The sequence below is a fragment of the Rhinopithecus roxellana genome, chromosome 17, assembly GCF_007565055.1.
Source record: "Rhinopithecus roxellana isolate Shanxi Qingling chromosome 17, ASM756505v1, whole genome shotgun sequence".
NCBI lineage: Eukaryota > Metazoa > Chordata > Mammalia > Primates > Cercopithecidae > Rhinopithecus > Rhinopithecus roxellana.
Genome location: NC_044565.1, coordinates 111,742,292 through 111,765,223, shown reverse-complemented (window position 1 = coordinate 111,765,223; position 22,932 = coordinate 111,742,292). Strand labels below are relative to the sequence as shown.

At 44.6% G+C, this 22,932-nt stretch overlaps 1 protein-coding gene across 12 annotated transcripts in view; it reads right to left on the bottom strand.

Moving 5' to 3' along the window:
• The window catches only part of KANSL3 (KAT8 regulatory NSL complex subunit 3), a 56,533-nt gene extending 33,936 nt beyond the window's left edge, over positions 1-22,597 (bottom strand). For 6 of the 12 annotated variants that reach the window (XR_004054351.1, XR_747854.2, XR_004054352.1 and 3 more), the window contains exons 1-5: positions 22,501-22,597; positions 21,139-21,403; positions 15,172-15,342; positions 3,321-3,411; positions 3,008-3,193 (exon numbers count right to left, since the gene is read on the bottom strand). Coding sequence is in view for 9 of the 12 variants with exons in the window: in XM_030921171.1 (XP_030777031.1) it covers positions 3,008-3,193; positions 3,321-3,411; positions 15,172-15,342; positions 21,139-21,353 (663 nt within the window). In the remaining 3 variants the exon portion in view is untranslated. Of the gene's footprint in view, positions 1-3,007; positions 3,194-3,320; positions 3,426-14,935; positions 15,077-15,171; positions 15,404-21,138; positions 21,404-22,477 lie in introns of all 12 variants that reach the window. The other 6 variants (XM_030921175.1, XM_030921176.1, XM_030921174.1 and 3 more) reach the window with 6 other exon arrangements.
• Positions 22,598-22,932: the final 335 nt, after the last annotated feature.

Sequence of the window (22,932 nt, the reverse complement as noted above, 5' to 3'; positions counted from 1 at the left end):
AACAACCAAAGTATTTATTGTGAATCTAAATATAGTCATAGGAAAATAAGAGTCCGATGGCAGAGGGACCACTGTGGAGAGCACAGGCCAGAGAGGATGTTGCCTCAAGTCTGAGGCCCTTGCTCACTGGTGTACCAGCGAGCCTTCCACCATTCCAGCCAACCCACACCATGGCCCAGCAGCATGGGAGGAAAGCACCCAACTATGCATGATGTGGAGTCCCCCAGTGGTCTGCCATGCTCATAGTAACTGACATTCACACAGGATATGTCCAGTCAGTAACTTAAATAGGGCAGCAGTACAAATTCCTCCTTAAAGGGAAATTATGCTAGCCATGGTGAGTGAGGCAGGGTCACCAGAGAACTGAGACCCTGGGCACTACCAACACTCATCTCCTACAGTGTATTCACCAACGTTACACTTTTACCGTAGGTAGAATGCTGAGGAGAACATATGTGAAGAGGCCTACAATACTTCTGGGCCACCACTGTCTGGGCCCCATACTCTACCTGCCCACCACTCACCTCCCAGGTCCAGGGTTTCTACTATAGGGGAGCAGTACGGGGGAAAGTCTGGGACTCCCTTTTCATTTGTCTCTTTCTTCACTAGAAAATATACTCCACGGCCAGGCGCGGTGGCTCAAGCCTGTAATCCCAGCACTTTGGGAGGCTGAGACGGGCGGATCACGAGGTCAGGAGATCGAGACCATCCTGGCTAACACGGTGAATCCCCGTCTCTACTAAAAAATACAAAAAACTAGCCGGGCAAGGTGGCGGGCGCCTGTAGTCCCAGCTACTCGGGAGGCTGAGGCGGGAGAATGGCGTACACCCGGGAGGCGGAGCTTGCAGTGAGCCGAGATCCGGCCACTGCACTCCAGCCTGGGCAACAGAGTGAGACTCCGTCTCAAAAAAAAAAAAAAAAAAAAAAGAAAATACACTCCACCAGAGAAGGGACCAGTTTTGTTTTGCTCACCCCAGTACCTGACACACATAGGGCTCAAAATAAGTATTAAACGGAAAAACTAATGTCAAATTTCCTACCATGAGTATCATTAATGTATCTAGTCCTGAGTTTTATTTCAGCACTAAACCAGGCTTCTAACAAACTTGGCACCCTTTAACTTAAAAACAGATAAGAAACAATGAGTCTGCAAGTTTTGGGGATGGCTGAGGGAATGTGTTGGCCAGGCAACTTACAGCAGCAAGATGAGCCAGCTTCCTATGAAGCAGAAAGTAAAACTATTAAAAAAAAAAAAAAGTCAAAAACGGAATCAGGCTCATGCCTGTATCCCAGCAATTTGGGAGGACAAGGTGGGAGGACTGGTTGAGGCCAGGAATTCAAGACGAGCCTATAGCAAAACCGTCTCTATAAAAAATTAAAAATTTAGCTGGGTGTGGCAGAGTGTGGCGGCTCACGCCTGTAATCCCAGCACTTTGGGAGGCCGAGGCGGGCAGATCACGAGGTCAGGACATCGAGAGACGATGAAATCCTTGTCTCTACTAAAAATACAAAAACATTAGCCGGGCAGGGTGACACAAGCCTGTAGTCCCAGCTACTCAGGAGGCTGAGGCAGAATTGCTTGAACCCAGGAGGCAGAAGTTGCAGTGAGCCAAGATCATGCCACTGCATTCCAGCCTGGGCAACAGAGCGAGACTCTGTCTCAAAAAAAAAAAAAAAATTTAGCTGGGTGTGGTGGTGGCACACACCTCTAGTCCCAACTACTTGGGAGACTGAGGCAGGCGGATTGCTTAAGCCCAGGAGTTCGACGTTATAGCGAGCTATGATAGTGCCACTGTACTCCAGCCTGAGTGAGACAGGAAGACCCTGTCTCCAAAGAAAAAAAAAAGGCCTCAGACGACTTTGACTGAATCAGTTCTTTCTCTTCTCTATTTTTCTTAGAGACAGGGTCTCCTTCTGTCACCCAGGCTGGAGTGCAGTGGCGGGATCAAACTCACTACAGCCTCTTCCCACCAGCCTCCTAAGTAGCTGGGACTACAGGCACGTGCCACCATGCCTGGCTAATTTTTTTATTTTTAGTAGAGACAAGGTCTTGCTATGTTGCTCAGGCTGGTCTCAAACTCCTGAGCTAAAGCGATCCTTCTGCCTCAGCCTCCCGAAGTGCTAGGATAATAGGCATGAGCTACTACACCTGGCTGTGAGGCCCTTTTGCATTGGAGAAAAACACCCCAAATATTTCAAGAACCTATGAGGGTACTACTTAAATAACTGTTAATAGTTACTGTGGGCTCACTGCTTACTATGTGCCCAATTTTGTGTTAAGCACTCTACCTGAATTAACTAATTTTCACAAAACTGCTAGATAGGTATTATTATCAGCCACATTTTAGAAATGAGACACTAGTCCAAGCTTACACAGCTAATCAGTGACAAAGCTGAGATCAGCCGGGCAATCTGCCTCCAGCATCCACATTCTACCACATTGAGGAGAGCCTGATGCAATCGCTGGAATCACCAAGAAAAACAGTTTAACTTTGTGCAATACTAAGTAAGAAAGCAGGGAACTATAATGATATGTTTGCACTGAACTATAAAAGCCTAAGTGTTGCTACGAAAGGCTCATGCCCTGGGGAGCAGAGTTGAAGGCATCACGGCACACCCCCGCTCTGCAATCTCCCAGTGCTCTGAGCACCAAGGGTCTGCTTCTGTCACCTTTCTCAACAAACTCTTCCCTGGTAAACCCTTCATCAACTTCATGATAATTCAATTCAGCCATGACTTCAACCACAGGCTGCAAGGCTAGAAAGGCTAACCATACACTCTGGTTTTCAGGCCCCGTACCTCATCCTGGAGCTAGGAGGGCTGAAAACGTTTACACCAGACACAAATGTGAAATGATACCCTGTCTCCCAATTTTAATACCAAACCCGTTAGTTTTGACCATGCACCCCAGACCGACCAGATAATTATCCTGCCCAACCCCACATCCTGAACCCACAGGAGAGGCTGGCTATCCCTAGGACAGGGCAGACACCAATCACAGCCTTACCTTCCCCTTCAGTGTCTGCAAAGCATCCAGGTAGGCTGCCAGCATGGGCAGACTCAAGGTCTCCACGAGGGTGGTGTGCAGCCACTGGATCAGCTTGGTGTCCCAGCTCACACTTGCCAGAGCCTGCCGCACTCTCCTTGCACACTTGTCCACAGCAACACGGCGCAGCACTGGCTCATTACAAGCCTGAAGGATGTAAGTGGAAGTGATAAAGCATGAGGACTACCTGGTTAACAAGTGGGGGGACAAGTCAGTCAGCCAGTGAGGCCTGAACTACGAAGAGCCCACTGTGGGCGGATTTCTGGTGTCTTACCCCTTCGTTGGCCAAGCGGGCAAGCCGGTCAGACTGCAGGGCTTTGAGGATCTTGTTGAATAGCTTGTTCTGGGCCATTGTCCAGCCAGTCCTATAAGGGAAACTCTGAGGAATTATAGTCAAACCCTGGGGACGCTCCCCATGTATGTACACCATATAAAGAAGATTATGCCATAGTTTTATGTCTCCACCATGGAACAGTAAAACGAAGTAGCTTAGTCTAAGACCACTGAGCTAAAACACAAGACCTAGATTCTGGTCCCAATCCTACCAAATGAAATCGTCACAGCACACATTTGTATTAATAACACACACACATATATACACACACACAATAATATACACAGTACAAGACTAGTCATGAATAAAGTCTTTCAGGTTAGCAAAGCTAATTATTGGCTTAGTAACTAAAATAATCCCAATCGTAAATAAAAGCACAGCACCATTGAACAGACATATTTGAATTTCATAAGTTATATATTTCACACAAAAAGGCAGACAGGATTAGCAAGCATTTTAATGTACTAAAATCTCAGACTAAGGTAAGAATTCTTTTTAAACTAGATTTAAGAACAAAAATATAGCAGAAACATAACCAATAAAGAGGCTATTCTTCCACCCTTCAATATTCTACCCCACACTACTCTCTCTTTTCCATATGTATTTTTTCTATTTTTTCTATATGTCACACAATTAGCAAATTTATTTTCGAGAGGCCTGTTCCATATAGACTAACATGTTATCATCCCAGTATACGGCACTGGCATTCACACATCTACCTTATTGCTTATTGCTTACCTATTACTTACTGAGGCTTTGTGAGTCGCAGACATCTATCCTACTGTTCTCATCTCCACTTCATCACACCCAGCATAGTGATATGGAGCTTATTATTGTCCCCCTTGACCCCACTCCCAGCAATTCTAATTACTCAGATGCTCTAACTCTGGCTAGTGACCTTTGTAAAGATACCAAAAGAAAGGCAATTGAAGATGCTCTATAATATTTACCTATTCTCCCTGCCTTAAAAAAAAGCTGATGATGGCCAGGCGCAGTGCCTCACGCCTATAATCCCAGCACTTTGGGAGGCCAAGTGGGGTGGATCGCTTGAGTTCAGGAGTTCAAGACCAGTCTGTGCAAATGCCAAAACTCCATCTCTACAAAAAAATACAAAAATTAGCTGGGCATGGGTAGTGCATGCCTGTAGCCCCAGCTACTCGGGAGCATGAGGTGGGAGGATCACTTGGCCCCAGGGGGTTGAGGCTGCAGTGGGCCGTGATCATGCCACTGCACCCAAAGCTTCAGTGATAGTGAGGCCATGTCTCAAAAAAAAAATTACGTGCGTGCTGCACCCAAATGAGACCCTGGAATGGGATCAAGGCAGCATTTCAAATCAGTCTAGATAAAGTCCCTAAATGTAGGGCTGAGACAACCACTGGCCAACTGGAAAAAGAAAATCTGATCCCTACATATCATTCTACATCAAAATAAATTTCAGATGGAAGAAAAAGAAGACATAAAAGGAAGAAAGAGAAATGTAACTACATAAAAATTTCAAACTTTGGCCAGGCATTTGTAATCCCAGCACTTTGGGAGGCCGAGGTGGGTGGATCACGAGATCAGGAGTTCAAAACCAGCCTGGCCGATATGGTGAAACCCCGTCTCTACTAAAAACACAAAAATTAGCTGGGCGTGGTTGCGTGCGCCTGTAGTCCCAGCTACTCGGCAGGCTGAGGCAGAAGAAGCGCTTGAATCCGGGAGGCAGAGGTTGCAGTGAGCCGAGACTGTGCCACTGCACTCTAGCCTGGGTGACAGAGTGAGATTCCCTCTTGAAAAAAAAAAAAAAAATTCAAACTTTAAGCCAGGCATGGTAGCATGTGCTTGTAGTTCCACATACTTGGGAGGCAGAGGCATGAGGAGCCCAGAACTTCAAGTCCGGCCTGGGCAACATGTCTCTTAAAAATAAAATAAAATTAAATTAAATTTAAAAAGTATAAACAAGATCAAAACACAATGAGAAAATGACTGCCATTTCATTAAAATAGAAAGAGGCTCTAGAAAATAAGAAAAAGATGAAATACTCAAGGGCAAAGAACACAAAAGGTAGGTCACAAAAGAAGTAAAGTCAACTCTACTTCAAAATTAAACAGGCTGGGCGTGGTGGCTCATGCCTGTAATCCTCGCATTTCAGGAGGCCAAGGCGGGCGGATCACAAGGTCAGGAGTTCGGGACCAGCCTGACCAATATAGTGAAACCCCGTCTCTACTAAAAATACAAAACTTAGCCAGGTGTGGTGGCGCGTGCCTGTGGTCCCAGCTACTTGGGAGGCTAAAGCAAGAGAATCATCTGAACCTGGGAGGCAGAGGTTGCAGTGAGCTGAGACAGTGCCACTGCACTCCAGCCTGGGCGAGAGAGAGAGACTCCATCTCAAAAAAAAAAAAAAAAAAAAAAAATTAAATGCAGCCAGGCAAGGTCTGAGGCAGGAGGATAGCTTGGACTCAGGAGTTCGAGACCAGCTTGGGCAACAAAGTGAGACCTTGTGGCAGGTGCCCAAAGTTCCAGCTATTCAGGAGGCTAAAGCTGGAGGACGGCTTGAGTCTTGGATATCAAGGCTGTAGTAATGTATGATCATGCCACAGGGCGACAGAGCAAGACCTTGTCTAAAAAAAAAAAAAAAAAAAAAAAAAGAACCAAGTGCAAATTAATAAAGTATTATTTTTCACCTATCAAACTGGTAAAAATTAAGTTTAATAATTCTCTGTTGTTGAGAGGGTACAAAAGAACTCTCTCTGTATTCTGCTGATGGAAATATAAATTAGTACAACCTTCTGGAAAAGCCAATTTGGAAGAATTAATTGAAAAAACTAAGTCAGATCATGTCACTAATTTGCTCAAAGTCCTTCAGTGGTCCCAGTTCAATCAGTTAAAAGCCAAAGTCCTTGCAATGGGCTGCATGGACTCCATGTCTTTCAGATCTTATCATCCATGACTGATCCTCACTTACTTCACCCACACTGCCTTCCCTCACAGCACCTTCCACTCCCCTGCCCTCACACACACACCAGGCACGCTCCTGCATCACAGACCAGGGCCCTGCCCTTCATTACGCCAACCTGAAACAATGGCTCCCTCTCTCATCTCCTTCAGGTTGTTGCTCAAATGTCACCTTCTGCTGAGGCTTGCTCTGACCTATCCCTATTTAACACTGTAACCCTCCAATGTTACCCTGGGATTCACTAACCTGCTTTCCAGAGGTATCACTACCTCATAGTCCCTCCATGCTATTTATTTGTTTAGTTTGTTTCTCTCTGCCAAGGTGTAAAAGGCCAACATGGCCAGGACTTTTGTTGGTTTTGTTTAAGTGCTATATCTACAGCACATAAGACAGAGTCTCACACATACTGGGGAGTTAAACATCTGCTGAATAAATAAATGGATGGATTGTGTGCACACTGCATTCTAAGTTCTGTAAACAGCCAGGTCCCTATCCAAACCCTCAGACTCTATACCATGTTAATGCTGAGGAGCAAAGAGGCACACAGGCACATGATCTATGTCCTTCACCAAGACAGTCAGACTGCAGGAACAACAACATCAACAATCTCAGTTTCTCTAGCTTCATAAGAGACCAGCATCCTTTCCATCATATCCCACCCCACAAGATACTCTCATTTCTACAGGTCATTGTTCTAGAACACCAACAATATGGCCCAGTGGCTATGCAGACGGAGGACAAATTACCCTTTGTTATTCACTTGGTACAACTATCTAAAAGTTCCTGGATAGAGCAAATACCCTCCAGAAAGGAGGAAAACAATAGTCAAACTCCTTTTCCTTCTGTAAAATAAAATCTCCACCTACCACACCTCCAGTTTTACAACTTAACCACAGTTACAGGATCCAGGAGAACCCTACCTAGGGACAAGGGTTCTATATCCCACTCTCTAATAAAGAGCTATGTGCTCTGAGTCTTCTTGTCCACAAAATAAATACAGCTAGATTACCTCTAAGTTCCTTCTAACAATAAAACAATTCAGGTTAACTATGATTACTGATAGCAGCAAAAGCTGAGAGCAGTGGAAATCCAAGATTAGAGAAACAAATGGGATGACTGTCTTCTTCAGAAGCGCTCTCCATCTTCAGAAGCTTTCCTTGCTACAGCTAAATCCTCTCTTAACTGCCAAAACCTCCCATCCTTTTGTAACCCCCTTTTGGGGGTACTAGAAGCAGTCTGAGGTTTCTTGGAATTGTCCTTTTTCTTATTCTTCCCTAGTTATCTTGGCTTAATCTCCGCTACTTCATCAGGATCCAGTTTTTGTGGTTTGATATTCAGAGATTCTGGACTTAAAAGGTGAGGGGATGAAAGTTTCAACTCAATGTTGGGACTCAGGATGCCTTGGAACCGGGAAGGTTTGTTGAGACCAGAAGCTCCAGCCCCATTGGTTCATTATCTTGTTTTCTGTCACATTATTTAAATGCACAGCAGACTCACAAGACTAATAGCTCTCTTACGTACAGTGATTCTCAGATGGGCTTGAGAATTTAATGGTGGCAGGAGGATAGGAGGAGGCAGAGTAGATGCTTACAAGTCATTTGAAAAAGCTCTCTACAAACATGGATATATCTCCATGTTAATACATCTCTTTGTTTTTAAAGGCTAGGTAAGTTGTACCTTATTTGTGGACATTTAGGTTGTGCATTTTTTTTTGCAATTTATAAGCCACTGCAGTGACCACCCCTGTCTTCCTCAAATATATACATACACATCTATCTATATTTTATTATTAATTATTGTTTTTGTTGAGACAAGAGTCTCGCTCTGTTGCCCAGGCTGGAGCGCAATAGTGCAATCTCGGCTCACTGTAACCTCTGCCTCCCAGGTTCAAGTGATTCTCCTGCCTCAGCCTCCAGAGTAGCTAGGACTACAGGGGCGTGCCACCATGCCCAGCTAATCTTTATATTTTTAGTAGAGGCGAGGTTTCACCATGTTGGCCAGGCTGGTCAAGCGATCCGCCCATGTCAGCCTCCCAAAGTGCTGGGATTTACAGGTGTGAGTCACCACGCCCAGCCCTATCTATCTGTATTTTATACACTCACACAAGTATCTCTGTAGGATAAATTTCTTCAAATGGAAATGACCAAAGGCTATCCGTGTTAAAATCTCTGGATAAGGCCAGGCATGGTGGCTCACGCCTGTAATCCCAGCACTTTGGGAGACTGAGGAGGGTGGATCACCTGAGGTCAGAAAGGAGGTGGAGACCAGCGTGGCCAACATGGTGAAACCCCGTCTCTACTAAAAACAGAAAAACTAACTGGGCATGGTGGTACGAGCCTGTAATCCCAGCTACTCGGGAGACTGAGACAGCAGAATCGCTTGAACCCAGGAGGCGGAGGTTGCAGTTAGCTGGGATCACCCCACTATACTCCAGCCTGGGTGACAGAATGAGACTCCATCTCAAAAACAAACAAACAAAAAAACCAAAAATCTCTGGATTTCCAGTTCTTTGAAAATAATAGGTATAAAGGACCTGTAGCATCTTGAAAGTAGTAATATATTGCAGCCTTACCTCCAGCAATCATGCTAATTTATAATCAACCAGGTAAAGCAACGAATACAGTTTTTTCACATTCAACAATCTCTGGAGCTTTCTCAAAGCCTATTGATCACACTGTAAACTTGAATTCCAACAACAGAGAATGAGGTATAATTTATTTATGAAACATCAACAGCATTTCCAAAATTATCCTGTTTTTATTATATGATGATGTTTTCCCGATTTGTTTTTCTTACTCTGTATTAATTCTGCAATCCAAAATTATGGGAGTGAGGAAAATGATGTGAATGCAAGGTGCGGAGGGTTAGAAAGCTATTTAGAAATTATCATCATACACCAATGACAGCTGAAATTATATTTTAAAACCACAATGTTGAGAGTCCAAAATCCCAGAAAAAGTTCTTAGGATTGCTGCTGGATATACAACAAAGTGACTCCAAGAATTGAAACATGATCTCTATATTTTGTCAGCTTCGTGGGAGGCTGGAAAATTAAGTGGGTAGAAAAAAAATGATCTAAACCAAGATTAAGATAAAGAGCATGCAAGAGATATAATTAGGGAAAATTGTAAAAACAGGAGACAGAATTTTAAATACAAGCTAAACAGTCAAATAGCTGATGGGAACTGTGGTGAGTCAACTGGCACACCCCACCCCCCGCCCTACCCGCCTATCCAATTTTCATGAGGGCAAAAATGCCTTTTCTTCCTTTCCTAGATGAGATCAGAGAATCTTTTGTTCTCCCTGCTCTGACTGAACCTGAATGATATGCTGACCTCTGGCTCATTCTATTCAAAGCAGCTAAAATATAACATTGGTCCTGAAAATATCTGATATTTTCAAATTTTGGATACTGTTTCAAAGGAGACTAATTAATTCAACATTAAAATATCTAAAGGACTTTTTTTTTAACCAGAAGTCAAACAAGGAGACACAAAGGACATCAGATAAACTCAACAGTCATACTTTCCTTTTTCAGATTATAAAATTCTTTGTCTAAACACTAGAAGGGAAGGAACGAAGGAAGGGGAAAGAAAGAGGGTGGGCGAGGTGAAGGAGGGACGATAACTCAAAGACCTTGGACTTAAAATTTCAAACATCCAACCTAAGATTTATACAGATACATACAATATTGAATACTATAATTAAAGAAAGTTCAGAAAAGGAAAATGGGGTGTTTTTGGCTGGAATTCAGAAGTTCTGATTTCTAAGATAAGAAAGCCTGCTTTTGGATACTACATTCTTTCGCTGAAATGTTGGAAATGTCCTAAAATCCATTTGAGCAATGCTGAGAAGTATCACGTGTCAGGAAAATTTTATTAAATGCCTTTCAAAATCTATGCAACTAATGAAACTTGGCATTTGACAAACATCTGGAGGGAAAAAAAAAAAAGCTGGCCCAACATCTTCAGGACTACATCACTATGCCAGCAAATAGAAATCATTTTCAAAGGTCCTCTAAGTCACATGCCATGGCACGCAGACACAAGAACATGACCCAGGCAGCTCACTCTTCTATAAGAGGCTGGATAGAAAATGTTCTAGGGTTTGCAGGCCATATGGTTTCTGCCACTATTCAACTTTGTGGTTTTAGTGCAAAAGTGGCCATGGATAATACCTAATGAAAATGACTGTATCCCAATAAAAGTTTACGCACACTGAAATTTTAATTTCACGTGTCATGAAACTACTATTAAATTTTTTTGCAACCATTTAAAAATGTAAAAACCATTCCACACAAAAACAAGCAATGGGTCAAATTTAAATCAGCCCATGGTCATAGACAACCCCTAATACAGACAATTAAATAAGGTAGCAATATTTAAACCATTTCACAAAATATCAACCATTAATAAAGAAAGCCAGAGTCGGGGGCAGGGAAGGGAGGAGCATGCTTCTTTTTTTTTTGAGATGGGAGTCTCGCTCTGTTGCCCAGGCTGGAGCGCAGTGGCACGATCTAGGCTCACTGCAACCTCTGCCTTCCAGGTTCAAGAGATCCTCCTGCCTCAGCTTCCCGAGTAGCTGAGATTACAGGCATTCGCCACCACGCCCAGCTAATTTTTACTATTTTTAGTAGAGACAGGGTTTCACTATGTTGGTCAGGCTGGTCTCAAACTCCTGGCCTCAAATGATCCTCCCGCCTCAGCCTCCCAAAGTGCTGGGATTACAGGCGAGAGCTACTGTGCCTGGCCTATATACATAAAGTTATTTGAAGACAGTATCTACTGAAATCATTCAAGAAAAAAGCTCTTAACAAGGAAATTAAGTTTCTGCCTCTACAGACAAACAGCGATCAGTAAACTCTCCAGGAAAAAACTCCAGAGTTCTAGGGAGCCGACCTACACCGTTCATGGAGCTCTTGATGTGGGAAACTAATTTTACATGACTTTATACAAGAAGAAAGGAAGCAGCAATTTAACAATCAAGTCAGGGAAAGAATGGCAACACGATGATTATAATCACAGCAGAAGGAACTGCAAGCTCCAAACAGGCTACAGACTCAGGGACAGGGTCACAAAATGGTGATCTCTGAAACTGAAGCTAGTAAGTTATCATTAAATAATAAAATCGGTTATATACAAAAGTTACAACCAAAAGAGACAGTTTGTAAGACTGCTGCCAATGAGAGAAGGCCTCCAAAATCTCATCAGACACTAAGAAAACAAATAATCTAGCATAAACTGAGCTTTAATGAATTACATCAATCTGTGGCAATGTCGTAACAGAAGGATGGTGGTCCACAAGGAAACTGGAGAAAGAAAAGCCAAACGTAAGAATCTGTCAGTGTTTCTCTAAAGGACAGGCAGGAGAAAGTGCACCCGGGCCTAATCTGTGGACCCACCTTGCCTAGAGGAAAGATGTGTACTTCCAGCTACTCTGCTGTGCCTCCTGTGTAGACTCTCCACTTATCTATTCACTTCTGAAATAAAATGGTTTTCCAGACTTTCCTGCTGAGAACAGACACTCTGGCCAGACCACCCCAGCGTCTCTTATGCTTTGCAGTTATATCTCTCCTTACAAATTAAGAAACTCAGCCAAGTGCAGTGGCTCACACCTATAATCCCAGCACTTTGAGAGGCCAAGGTGGGCAGATCACTTGAGCCAGGAGTTTGAGACCAGCCTAGGCAACATGGCGAAACCCAATCTCTACAAAAACTACAAAAATTAGCCAGAAATGGTGACGTACTCCTGTAGTCCCAGCTACTTGGGAGGCTAAGGTTCCCACCTGGGAGAATCACCTGAGTCCTGGAGGCTGAGGCTTGCAGTGAGCTGAGATCGTGCCACCGCACTGCAGTCTGGGTGACAGAGTGAGACTCTGCCTCAAAAAAAAAAAAAAAAACCTGGTATTTATAGTATTATTAAGTCTCTAATGACTTTTGATAAGTATGAATTGTCCACAAAAACCTCTTAATCATAACCATGGATGAACTGACGACAAAAAAAAAAAAAAAAATTCACACAGTTCTCCTATGTACTTTCCGAAATTGCAAAGGACAAGGTAGTGGAAAATACCACAAAGGGATACATAACCATACGAGGCCACCTTGTTCAGCCACCACTAACTGGTCTTAATCTCTTCTTACTGCCCTTAATGAAGGCAGAGGGTATGGTAGTTGAGAACACTGGGTTCTAGAGTCAGACTGCTTGGTTTGAACAAACTCCTTCTTCATCACTTCCTAATTAAGGTTTCTTAAACACTCTGAGCTCAGTTTCTTCATCCTGTTAAGCAGAGATGAAGGGGGTTATACCTCCAAGAGTCATTGGGAGGATTAACAGACAATGCATTTGAAGAGCCTGATACAATGTCTGGCACCTAGAAAACACTCAACAAATGCTGGCTCCTTTTTGTTATTACCATCGTTGTTATTTTTATTATTAACTGTAAAAACTGATAAATCCTTTTGCTGAATATACTGACTCTAGCAATATTCCAGTAGTTGATCTTCATTCATAGCAGTTTAGTTTTCTTCTTTATCTGAAGCTCAAAAGAGTTTTTTTTTTTGAGACGGTGCTTCACTCTTGCTGCCCAGGCTAGAATGCAATGGCGTGATCTCAGCTCACCACAACCTCTGCCTCCCAGGTTCAAGCAATTCTCCTGCCTCAGCCTCCCAAGTAGCTGGGATTACAGGCATGACGCGCCACCACGTCCGGCTAATTTTGTATTTTTAGCAGAGACAGAGTTTGTCCATGTTGGTCAGGCTGGTTTTGAACTCCCAACCTCAGGTGATCCACCCGCCTCAGCCTCTCAAAGTGCTGGGATTACAGGTGTGAGAAAAGAGCTTCTTAAGGCACTAAATTAATTCCAATGCAAGACCCTAACCATGTTCTTCACAAGCTTTTTTCAACCAAGGTGCAGAACTGCTCCTCCCTCAACAGCTGCTGTTTTGATCACACAAGCACACCTGTTCAGTCTCATTTCCAACTTCCAACCAGCTTCAGTAATCATGTCAATTACCTCAAACTTTCTACCCCTCTTTCTCTCTCTATATTAGAAAATAAGGGTTCTCTGAAATTGTGGAAAGTTACCACCTACCAACTCCCGATATAAGAAGTAACATTTCAGCCGGGCGTGGTGGCTCAAGCCTGTAATCCCAGCACTTTGGGAAGCCGAGACGGGCGGATCACGAGGTCAGGAGATCGAGACCATCCTGGCTAACACGGTGAAACCTCGTCTCTACTAAAAAAATACAAAAAACTAGCTGGGCGAGGTGGCGGGCGCCTGTAGTCCCAGCTACTCAGGAGGCTGAGGCAGGAGAATGGCGTAAACCCGGGAGGCGGAGCTTGCAGTGAGCTGAGATCTGGCCACTGCACTCCAGCCTGGGTGACAGAGCGAGACTCTGTCTCAATTAAAAAAAAAAAAAAAAAAAAGAAGTAACATTTCCTTACATATAGTAGATATATGGATACACAGACAAAAAGCCATCAACAAAATATAAGTTGAAACCACAATGAGATGCCACTTTATACCCAGTAGAATAGTTGTAACTTTTTTAAAAAAGAAGAAAATTACTAAGTGTTGGCAAGGATGTGGAGAAACTAGAATCCTCATACACTGCTGGTAGAAATGTAAAATGGTACAGCCAATTTGGAAAATAGGCTGGCAATTCCTCAAAGGTTAAATACAGAGGTATCATATGACCCAACAAGTCCACTCCCAGGTATATAGCTAAGAGAATTAAAAACTTAGATCCACACAAAAACTTGCATGCAAATGTTCATAACAGCATTATTCACAATTGCCAAAAAATGAAAATAACCTAAATATCCATCAACTGATTAATTAATAAGTAAAATGTGGGCTATCCATACAATGTAATATCATTTGGCAATAAAAAGAATGAAGTGCTGATACACACAACCACGTGGCTGAACCTTGAAAATATTATGTGGGGTGAAAGAAGCCAGTAGGAAAAGACCACATATTGCATGATTCCGTTTACATGAAACGTTCAGAATAGGCAAATCTATAGAGACAAAGGTCAATTAGTGCTTTCTAGGGACCAGAGAAGCTAGGAGGAAATGGGGAGTGACTGTTGATGGGTATGAGGTTTCTTTCTGGGATGATGAAAATGTTTATCAAATTGATAGTGGTGATGAATATACAACTCTGACTATACTAAAATCCAATGACTGTACACATTAAATAGCTGAATTGTATGGCATATAAATATTCCCAAAAAGATGTTATGTGATTAGGTAAATGTTTACCAAATGAACAGGGACGAATGACCAGGAGAGGAGTACTGAGTCCCCTGGGGCAGTAGAAAGCTTGGGAACAAAACTAGCCAGTATACTCATGAAAACAGGCTTCAGTGTGCCCTCCATAGCCTGCAAATCTATTTTTAAAAGCCACTCAAACATCTGTTAGCTTTTCATGTGACTTCACAACTTTCATCATCCTAGTTATAAACCATTTAAACACAATACCTTACAAATGTACATTTCATTTTTTTGTAGTTTGGGTAACCCCTATATCATAACTTATACAACAGAAGCTACTACAGAGCTAATCATATCTATCAAATTTAATTTACTTATTTATCCAACAAACATTATATACCTACTGTGTGCCAGACAACGTCCTAGTGTGAAGTATGCAAAGATGGCTGAGATGTAAGCCCTGCTCTCAAGAAGCTCACACACAGCATGGTGAACTGAGAGTTATAATGTGAGACTTTGGAGAACACTCTGACTTGTGTTGCTGCAAATGAAATAAGGTCCTAATAAGTGTTATTTCAATGAAGATGATACGAAATAATTACAGGGCAGTGACCATCCTCCTGATGAGCAGCCTACCTGTTGACATGCTCCTCCCAGTCCTCTGGTGGAGGAGGGGCATCTGCATCAGTCCTGGCAAAGATGACATGCCGTTCACACTCATTCATCACGCTGCGTGCCTTCTGATTGTCATAGAGTGGCATAGGCGTTGACATGACCGTCTCCACATCTATTGGGACGTCTGATTCACTGTAAACAGGTGAGGAAATAGGACCGGGCCACACATACTTCACAGGTATTTAACAATCATCTGGTTGACAAAAAATGTATCTTTAATACAGTCAGCTTTAAATTACGTATAAGCACATTATATTCACTAGAAAATTTTGATCCAAAGTCATCTTTCCCACACTTGTCTAGATCTCTGCCTTCTCAGACACGATGGTATGTACTGGAAGAACACAAAGTCATTTTTTCAATGAGTCTATATACAAAATGATAAACATCTATTTTTTTTTAAAGATAAATATGGGCCAGGTGCAGTGGCTCACACCTGTAATACCATCACTTTGGGAAGCCGAGGCCGGTGGATCGCTTGAACTCAGGAGTTCGAGACCAGCCTGGGCAACATGAGGAAACCCTGTCTCTACCAAAAATACAAAAATTAGCTGGGCACGTGGCACATGCCTGTGATCCCAGCACTAACGAGGCTAAGGTGGGAGGACTGTTGGCACCTGGGAAGTCAAGGCTGCAGTGAGCCATGATTGCATCACTGCACTCCAGCCTGGGTGACAGAGCAACACCTGGTCTCAAAAAAAAATAAATAAATAAATGATAAATACGGCCAGGCACAGCGATTCACACCTGTAATCCCAGCACTTTGTGAGGCTGAAGCAGGAGGATCACTTAAGCCCAGGAGTGAGCTGGTCTCAAAAAATAAATAAATAAATTACAAATATAGCTAGGCACAGTGATTCATACTTGTAATCCCAGCACTTCGGGAGGCTGAAGCAGGATTGCTTAAGCCCAAGAGTTCAAGACCAGTTTGGCAACATGGCAAAACCCCGTCTCTACAACAAACACAAAAATAGACAGGCATGGTGGTGTGTGCCTGCAGTCCCAGCTACTCAGGAAGCTGAGGTGGGAGGATGGCTTGCGTGAGCCCAGGAGGCTGAGGCTACAGTCAGCTGTGATCATGTCACTGCACTCTAGCCTGGGTGACAGAGCAAGACCCAGTCTCAAAAAAAAAAAAAAAAAAAAAAAAAGAAAAAAAAAATGGACAATATATTCCACAAGCAAGTTGATTTGACTCAAACTAATTTTTTTTTTTTTTTTTGAGACAGAGTCTCGCTCTGTCACCCAGGCTAGAGTGCAGTAGCAGCTCACTGCAAGCTCCGCCTCCTGGGTTCATGCCATTCTCCTGCCTCAGCCTCCCAAGTAGCTGGGACTACAGGTGCCTGCCACCACGCCTGGCTAATTTTTTGTATTTTTAATAGAGACAGGGTTTCACCGTGTTTGCCAGGATGGTCTCGATCTCCTGACCTCGTGATCCGCCCGTCTCGGCCTCCCAAAGTGCTGGGATTACAGGCATGAGCCACCACGCCCAGCCTCAAACTAGTATTTTAAAAGATCACTTTCAATTTTTGTTTAGTAGGCTATAGCTCAGGAGTGGAATTTAGAAGACGAGCGAGGCAGCCACTGCAGTTGACTGAGATAGGCCAGAAATCATGATAGCTTGTTGAGGGACAAGAACAGTACAAATGGAGAAAAGTGGCTAACAAGTTGATTGCCTACATACTGTCCAATACAGTAGTTATAAGCTACACATGACTACTTAAATTGAGGCGGGCGGATCACGAGGTCAGATCGAGACCATCCTGGCTAACACAGTGAAACCCCATCTCTACTAAAAATATAAAAAATTAGCCAGCCGTGGTGGCGGGCACCTGTAGCCCCAGCTACTCGGGACACCGAGGCAGGAGAATGGTGTGAACTCAGGAGGTGGAGCTTGCAGTGACATTATGCCATTACACTCCAGCCAGGGCAACAGAGTGACACTCTGTCTCAAAAAAAAAAAAAAAAAAAAAAAGAAATTACTGGGCACAAGGGCTCAGGCTTGTAATCCCAGCACTTTGGGAAGCCAAGGTGGTCGGAACGCTTGAGCCTACAAATTCAACATTGTGGGTAACATGGTGAAACCCTGTCTCCACTAAAAATACAGAAATTAGCTTGTGGTCCCAGCTACATGGGAGGCTGACATGGGAGGATCAACTGAGCCTGGGAGGCGGAGGTTGCAGTGAGCCAAGATCACACCACTGCACTCACTCCAGTCTGGGTGACAGAAACCTCAGCCCCCACCAAAAAAAAAAAAAAAAAAAAAAAAAAAAAAAATTTAAATAGAATTAAATATTCAGGCTGGGCACAGTGGCTTGCGCCTGTAATCCCAACATTTTGGGAGGCCAAGGCGGGTGGATCACCTGAGGTCAGGAGTTCGAGACCAGCTTGGCCAACACGGTAGACCCCCATCTCTACTAAAAATACAAAAATTAGCTGGGTATAGTGGCACATGCCTGTAGTCCCAGCTACTTGGGAGGCTGAGGCAGAAGAATGGTGTGAACCCAGGAGGCAGAGGTTGCAGTGAGCCGAGGTCGCACCACTGCACTCCAGCCTGGGCAACACAGTGAGACTCCGTCTCAAAAAAAAAAAAAAAGGCCAGGCACGGTGGCTCATGCCTGTAATCCTAGCACTCTGGGAGGCAGAGGCGTGCGGATTGTCTGAGCTCAGGACTTTGCAACCAGCCTGGGCAACATGGTGAAACCCCATCTCCACTAAATACAAAAAATTAGCTGGGCGTGGCAGCAAGCACCTGTAGTCCCAGGTACTTGGGAGACTGTGGCAGGAGAATTGCTTGAACCCAGGGGGCAGAGGTTACAGTGAGCCAAGATCGCACCACTACACTGCAGCCTGCGCTGTGACAGAGCAAGACTCCATCTCAAAAATATGAAAAAATAAAAAATTCAGTTCCGCAGCAACATTAGCCACATTTCAAGTGCTCAACAGATACATGTGGTGGCAGTTACCATACTGGATATCCCAGGTATAGAACATTCCTACTATTACAGAGAGTTCTGTTAAACAGTGCTGGTCTAGGGTTTTAAATTCATACAAACTTTCCCTTTCAATAGCAAGTCAACTGGTAGTGATTAATATATGCTGTAAAGTCTATGATTTCCTTCTGTATGATTATCTAAGACAGATGACCTGGAATGTACATACCTTAGCTATTTAGCTCATTTTGTACAGAGCCTAGAACAGAAACAAATATAAATGAACATCTAAAGGTCTTTCATATTTTAAAATGAAATCCAGCCAGGCATGGTGGCTCATGCCTGTAATTCCAGCACTTTGGGAGGCCAAGGCAGGTGGATTGCTTAAAGTAAGGAGTTCAAGACGAGCCTGACCAACATGGTGAAACTCCATCTCTACTAAAAATACAAAAATTAGCCAGGCATGGTGGCGGGTGCCTATAATCCCAGCTACCTGGGAGGCTGAGTCAGGAGAACTGCTTGAACTTGGGGGGCGGAGGTTGCAGTGAGCCAAGATTGTGCCATTGCACTCCAGCCTGGGCAACAGAGTGAGACTCCGACTCAAAAAAAAAAAAAAAAAAGAAAGAAAGAAAAAAAGAAATATTAGTGCCCCAAGAGTCCTTCCCACTTTATGATATATTGCACCAACTTTGTCACCCCAAATACTATGCCAAACAAACTGGTCTAGTGGCTATCTGCCAAACTTTATGTTAACTTTTTGACCTCAGTGACCTTACTGCATCCATTTCCAATGACTGAAATAATTACATCATTATGAAACGAAATGAAATCATGTGCAGCTAGATTTGGTGGTGGGCAAAAGAGCTGATAACCTTCTCTAGGCCAGACATTGAGCTAGGTACTTGGATACGTGTACCCAAAAGAGAACTCTTGATTTCACCATCACAAACCTATCCTCCCCCAGTTTTCCCTAACTCATGGCACCACCCAATTGCTCAAGCCAGAAATCTGTCATCCTAATTTTACCTTTTCCTTTAACCCTGGTTCTTGCTCTTCTTTCCAATTCACTATAGCAGATCCTATTAACCTATTCACTCTACCTATGAAATACATCTCAAAGCCATCTATATTTCTCCATTTGTACTGTTCCTGCCCAATACAAGATACCATGATTTCTGACCCATCTCAGTCCATTGCAATGGCAGCCTGCAGCTGGTCCTGTAAGTTCTACTCCTGCACTACAACATACTCAACAAAAAATCCAAAATGATCTTTTTAAAGTATATATTGAATCTCTAGCTTAAGATCCTTCAATGGCTTCTCACCACTCTTAGAATCAAATTCCTTCACGAGGTAACCTCTGCCAACTTCTCCCTACCTCCCACTTATACCCCTACTGCTATTATATTCTGGCCACACTAGCCTAAAAGAGTTCTTAAAGCATGCCAAATTCTCACTTTCAGGGTCTATATTTGGAGACAGAGATTATAAAAGGAAACAATTTCCTAAGTACCAAAAGAACCAAGTCCACAGAATCTCACTTTAAGAAAATGTCATGAGATGTGGCCACAGGAGTTTTCATGTCAGCAAGAAGCTAATATACAGCAAAAAAGGAAAAGACTTCAACTACTATTTAAAGGAGCTTTTCAGTTACGTCCTAGGCCAGAGGCATCAGGATTATGCTAAATTATTGCCTAAAGTTACAGATTTTATCTCCTGTACAACCAAAAAAAGGCAACAAAATTATAAAGTCATTGGGAAATGAAATAAAAAACACTATTCTGCACATGTTTAAAACACACATAGTGGGTCAGGGGCGGTGGCTCACGCCTGTAATCCCAGCACTTTGGGAGGCCGAGGCGGGTGGACTGCCTGAGGTCAGGAGTTCGAGACCAGCCTGGCTAACATGGTGGGTTAAACCCCATCTCTACTAAAACTACAAAAAGTAGCCAGGCATGGTGACACATGCCTGTAGTCCCAGCTACTCAGGAGGCTGAGGCAGGAGAATCGCTTGAACCCAGGAGGTGGAGGTTGCAGTGAGCCAAGATCACACCACTGCACTCCAGCGTGGGCAACAGAGCAAGACTCTGTCTCAAAAAAAAAAAAAAAACCACACACACACATCGTGGTATCTCTAACTCATCAGGTCATTAAGGCTCAATTCCGGGAGGGGGGGCTCTAAAGAAGCCTCTACAAGGGCTCTAACCCCCACAAAATTGAAACCAGTGCTTAAGGAAAGATTAAACATTAGGTCAGATTAAAAACAAACAGAAAAAACTCTTCTCCAAAAGTCCTCCTTTGATCACCATAACAGAATACATCAACACATCTTGAAATATAATCAGAGTGCCTTAAAGTGCAAAAGAATCGGCAAACAGGTTTATTTAGACCAAATGTAACTGTATCACACATCAGGTAGTCAGTTTATGAAACTTCCTTACCCTATAACATAGGCTGGGTGAAAATATCATTAGACATAAGAAGGATTTAGATTAACCCATGGATAGCAGCTCTGTAACAAGGAAAGAGAAAAAGCAATGTCTTGGGAACTGGCTTCTAACCTTCCTGTGTGAAGCCAAGAAAAGCAAAATGCATTACTATAAAAAGGCTATTGTTGCCACTGTCAAGTAACCCAGAGCACTGATGTGATAAGGAGTCTATCCTGTGTGGTAATCTTTTAAAATCAACTTTTCAGTCTTTTTCTTCACCAGTTAAATAACCCTCTGCGATTTTCCCCCTTCCACACATCCTATTATCTAAGTGGAATAGGTTGTCTGCTTTCCATTTGCACATCATGATTTCCTAATTCTTGTCAGCTGTCTCATAGAGATATCCACATTCAAGCCTGCTATCCTTATGCTGCTTAAGAGATGCCTGAATTTAACATCCAAATGCCTCATACAATCTCCCCCAGTCAATCCTGAGAAAATCCTCTCTAAATTCCCATCTGATCACTGCCCAGTGATGGCAGCAGCAGCCCTTAGAAGCCCAAACTCACATGGTACTTTCGTGCTGCCGCCGGGGAGTGACAAAGAGCATGCGGGTGGGGCGGGCACTACTGGCATCTGGGTGGGCACTCCAAGGCTTGGCATAGCTATGATCCAGAAAAACCAGGTCCAGCTCCCGCTCGTGTACTGAAAGCTGGAAGAGCAGCGAGGTGCCCATGCGTCGAGCTGAAGTCTGGAAGTCCCGCTCCCCACCCCGGTGGGCCATGTCAGTGGCGGGGCAGAAAGTCAGAGCAAGGGTATCCGCATGCTAGTCACCTGCAGTGAGAAGTTTCAGTTTAGGTCAATTCCAATATTCTGAATTTCTCCCAATCTACACCACCTAACATGCTTACTTTTGTAACCTACTATCATTCCTGTTGAGTATCCATGTCACAGCAGACCTCTGGTGGGGAGGGTTCGTGGAATCCCACACCAACACCAAAGAGAAAAAAAAAAAAAACAGGTGCCGTGAGTTGTCCCATACTCAACCTCTAGCGAACTGAAATTCGCTAACGGGACAGCTCACCGACCCCGAGGTTCAGAAAGACCTGGCGTGGACAGAAACTAAACTTGCTTGGCCAGCACAACTTCCTAGGTGGGCAGGAAGAGTTCTGGCAAACGGGAAATCACAAACACGAGTTCGTGGAAAGCTAAGGATCTCTGTCGCTTCACATCATCCTCTACCGACAATGCGAACAGAGCCGGGTCCGCAGCAAGGGCGTGGGCACCCCTAAAGGGCAGGGCAACGCGGGCCTCAAAAAAGCCAATCCCAGCTAGGGCTCCATTTCCTTCAAGTCCCTCTTATTGCATGAAACAAAAGTTCTGTCGGTACTTCGTAATATTCCAGAGTTGATATAAAAATGAGAGCTCCCTCCACAAAGTCTGTGACAAAATGGTCCCCGTGGAAGCCCTTTCACCCTCACCCCCGGCGAGGCGTCCCCAGCAAACCGCCCAGGACCCCCGGCTGCCCCGCAGGCGTTCCCGCCACTGAGCCTCCATCTAGGAGACAGGGCCATGACTCGCTTTTTACAGACGAGGTCGCCAGCTCGGGGAACTGAATCGACTTGGCCAAGGTCATCCAGAGTTCGCGACGAGGAGGAGCCTCCTGGCCCCCGCCCGCCGCCCGCCGCCCGCCGCCCGCCTCCCGCCGCCCGCTCCCTGGGGCACGGCTCGGCGTCCGCGTCACGGAGGCCCAGACACGGCCCCCGCCCGCCCCCGGCCCAACCCGCCCGACCAGCCCCGGCAGCCGGCCCTAGCCCGGGCCCCCGCATGCCCCGGGAGCCCTGAAGCCCTCGCCGAGACCCCCGGCCGTCCCAACCAGGGCCGCGATCCCCACGGCCCGCCACTCCCCTCAAAGCCAACGCAGCTCTCACCCGCGGTCTTACGGCCGCACGCTCGGCCCGGGCCAGATCCCTAAGCGCGTGCGCGTCAACGCCTCCACGCCCCGGCGCTGCCGGCACCGAGTAAAACGCGGAAGCGGCTCACGGCCTGAAAAGGGAGAGGCGGTGAGCGGTGAAGCCCGGAACGGATAAAGCCCCAGTCCGGAAGAGGAGCGCCGAGAGCGCGAGAGCGTGTCCGAAGCAGAAAGTCAGCACCTGGGCTGGAGTTTCCCCCTCGCGCATTTTCAGTAGGGAAAGCGAGGGCGGAGGACTAGGCTGGCTTCTACGGCCCCAGTTCTCGCCGCCCTCATCGTGTTGGTCCTTTGTGCCCTGTGGGCTGTCGAGCACCCAACTGTCCACCTCCACCAGGGCAGCCCCCTGAATTTACTCGTTAAGAAGTTACCTGTGTGGCTCACACCTGTAATC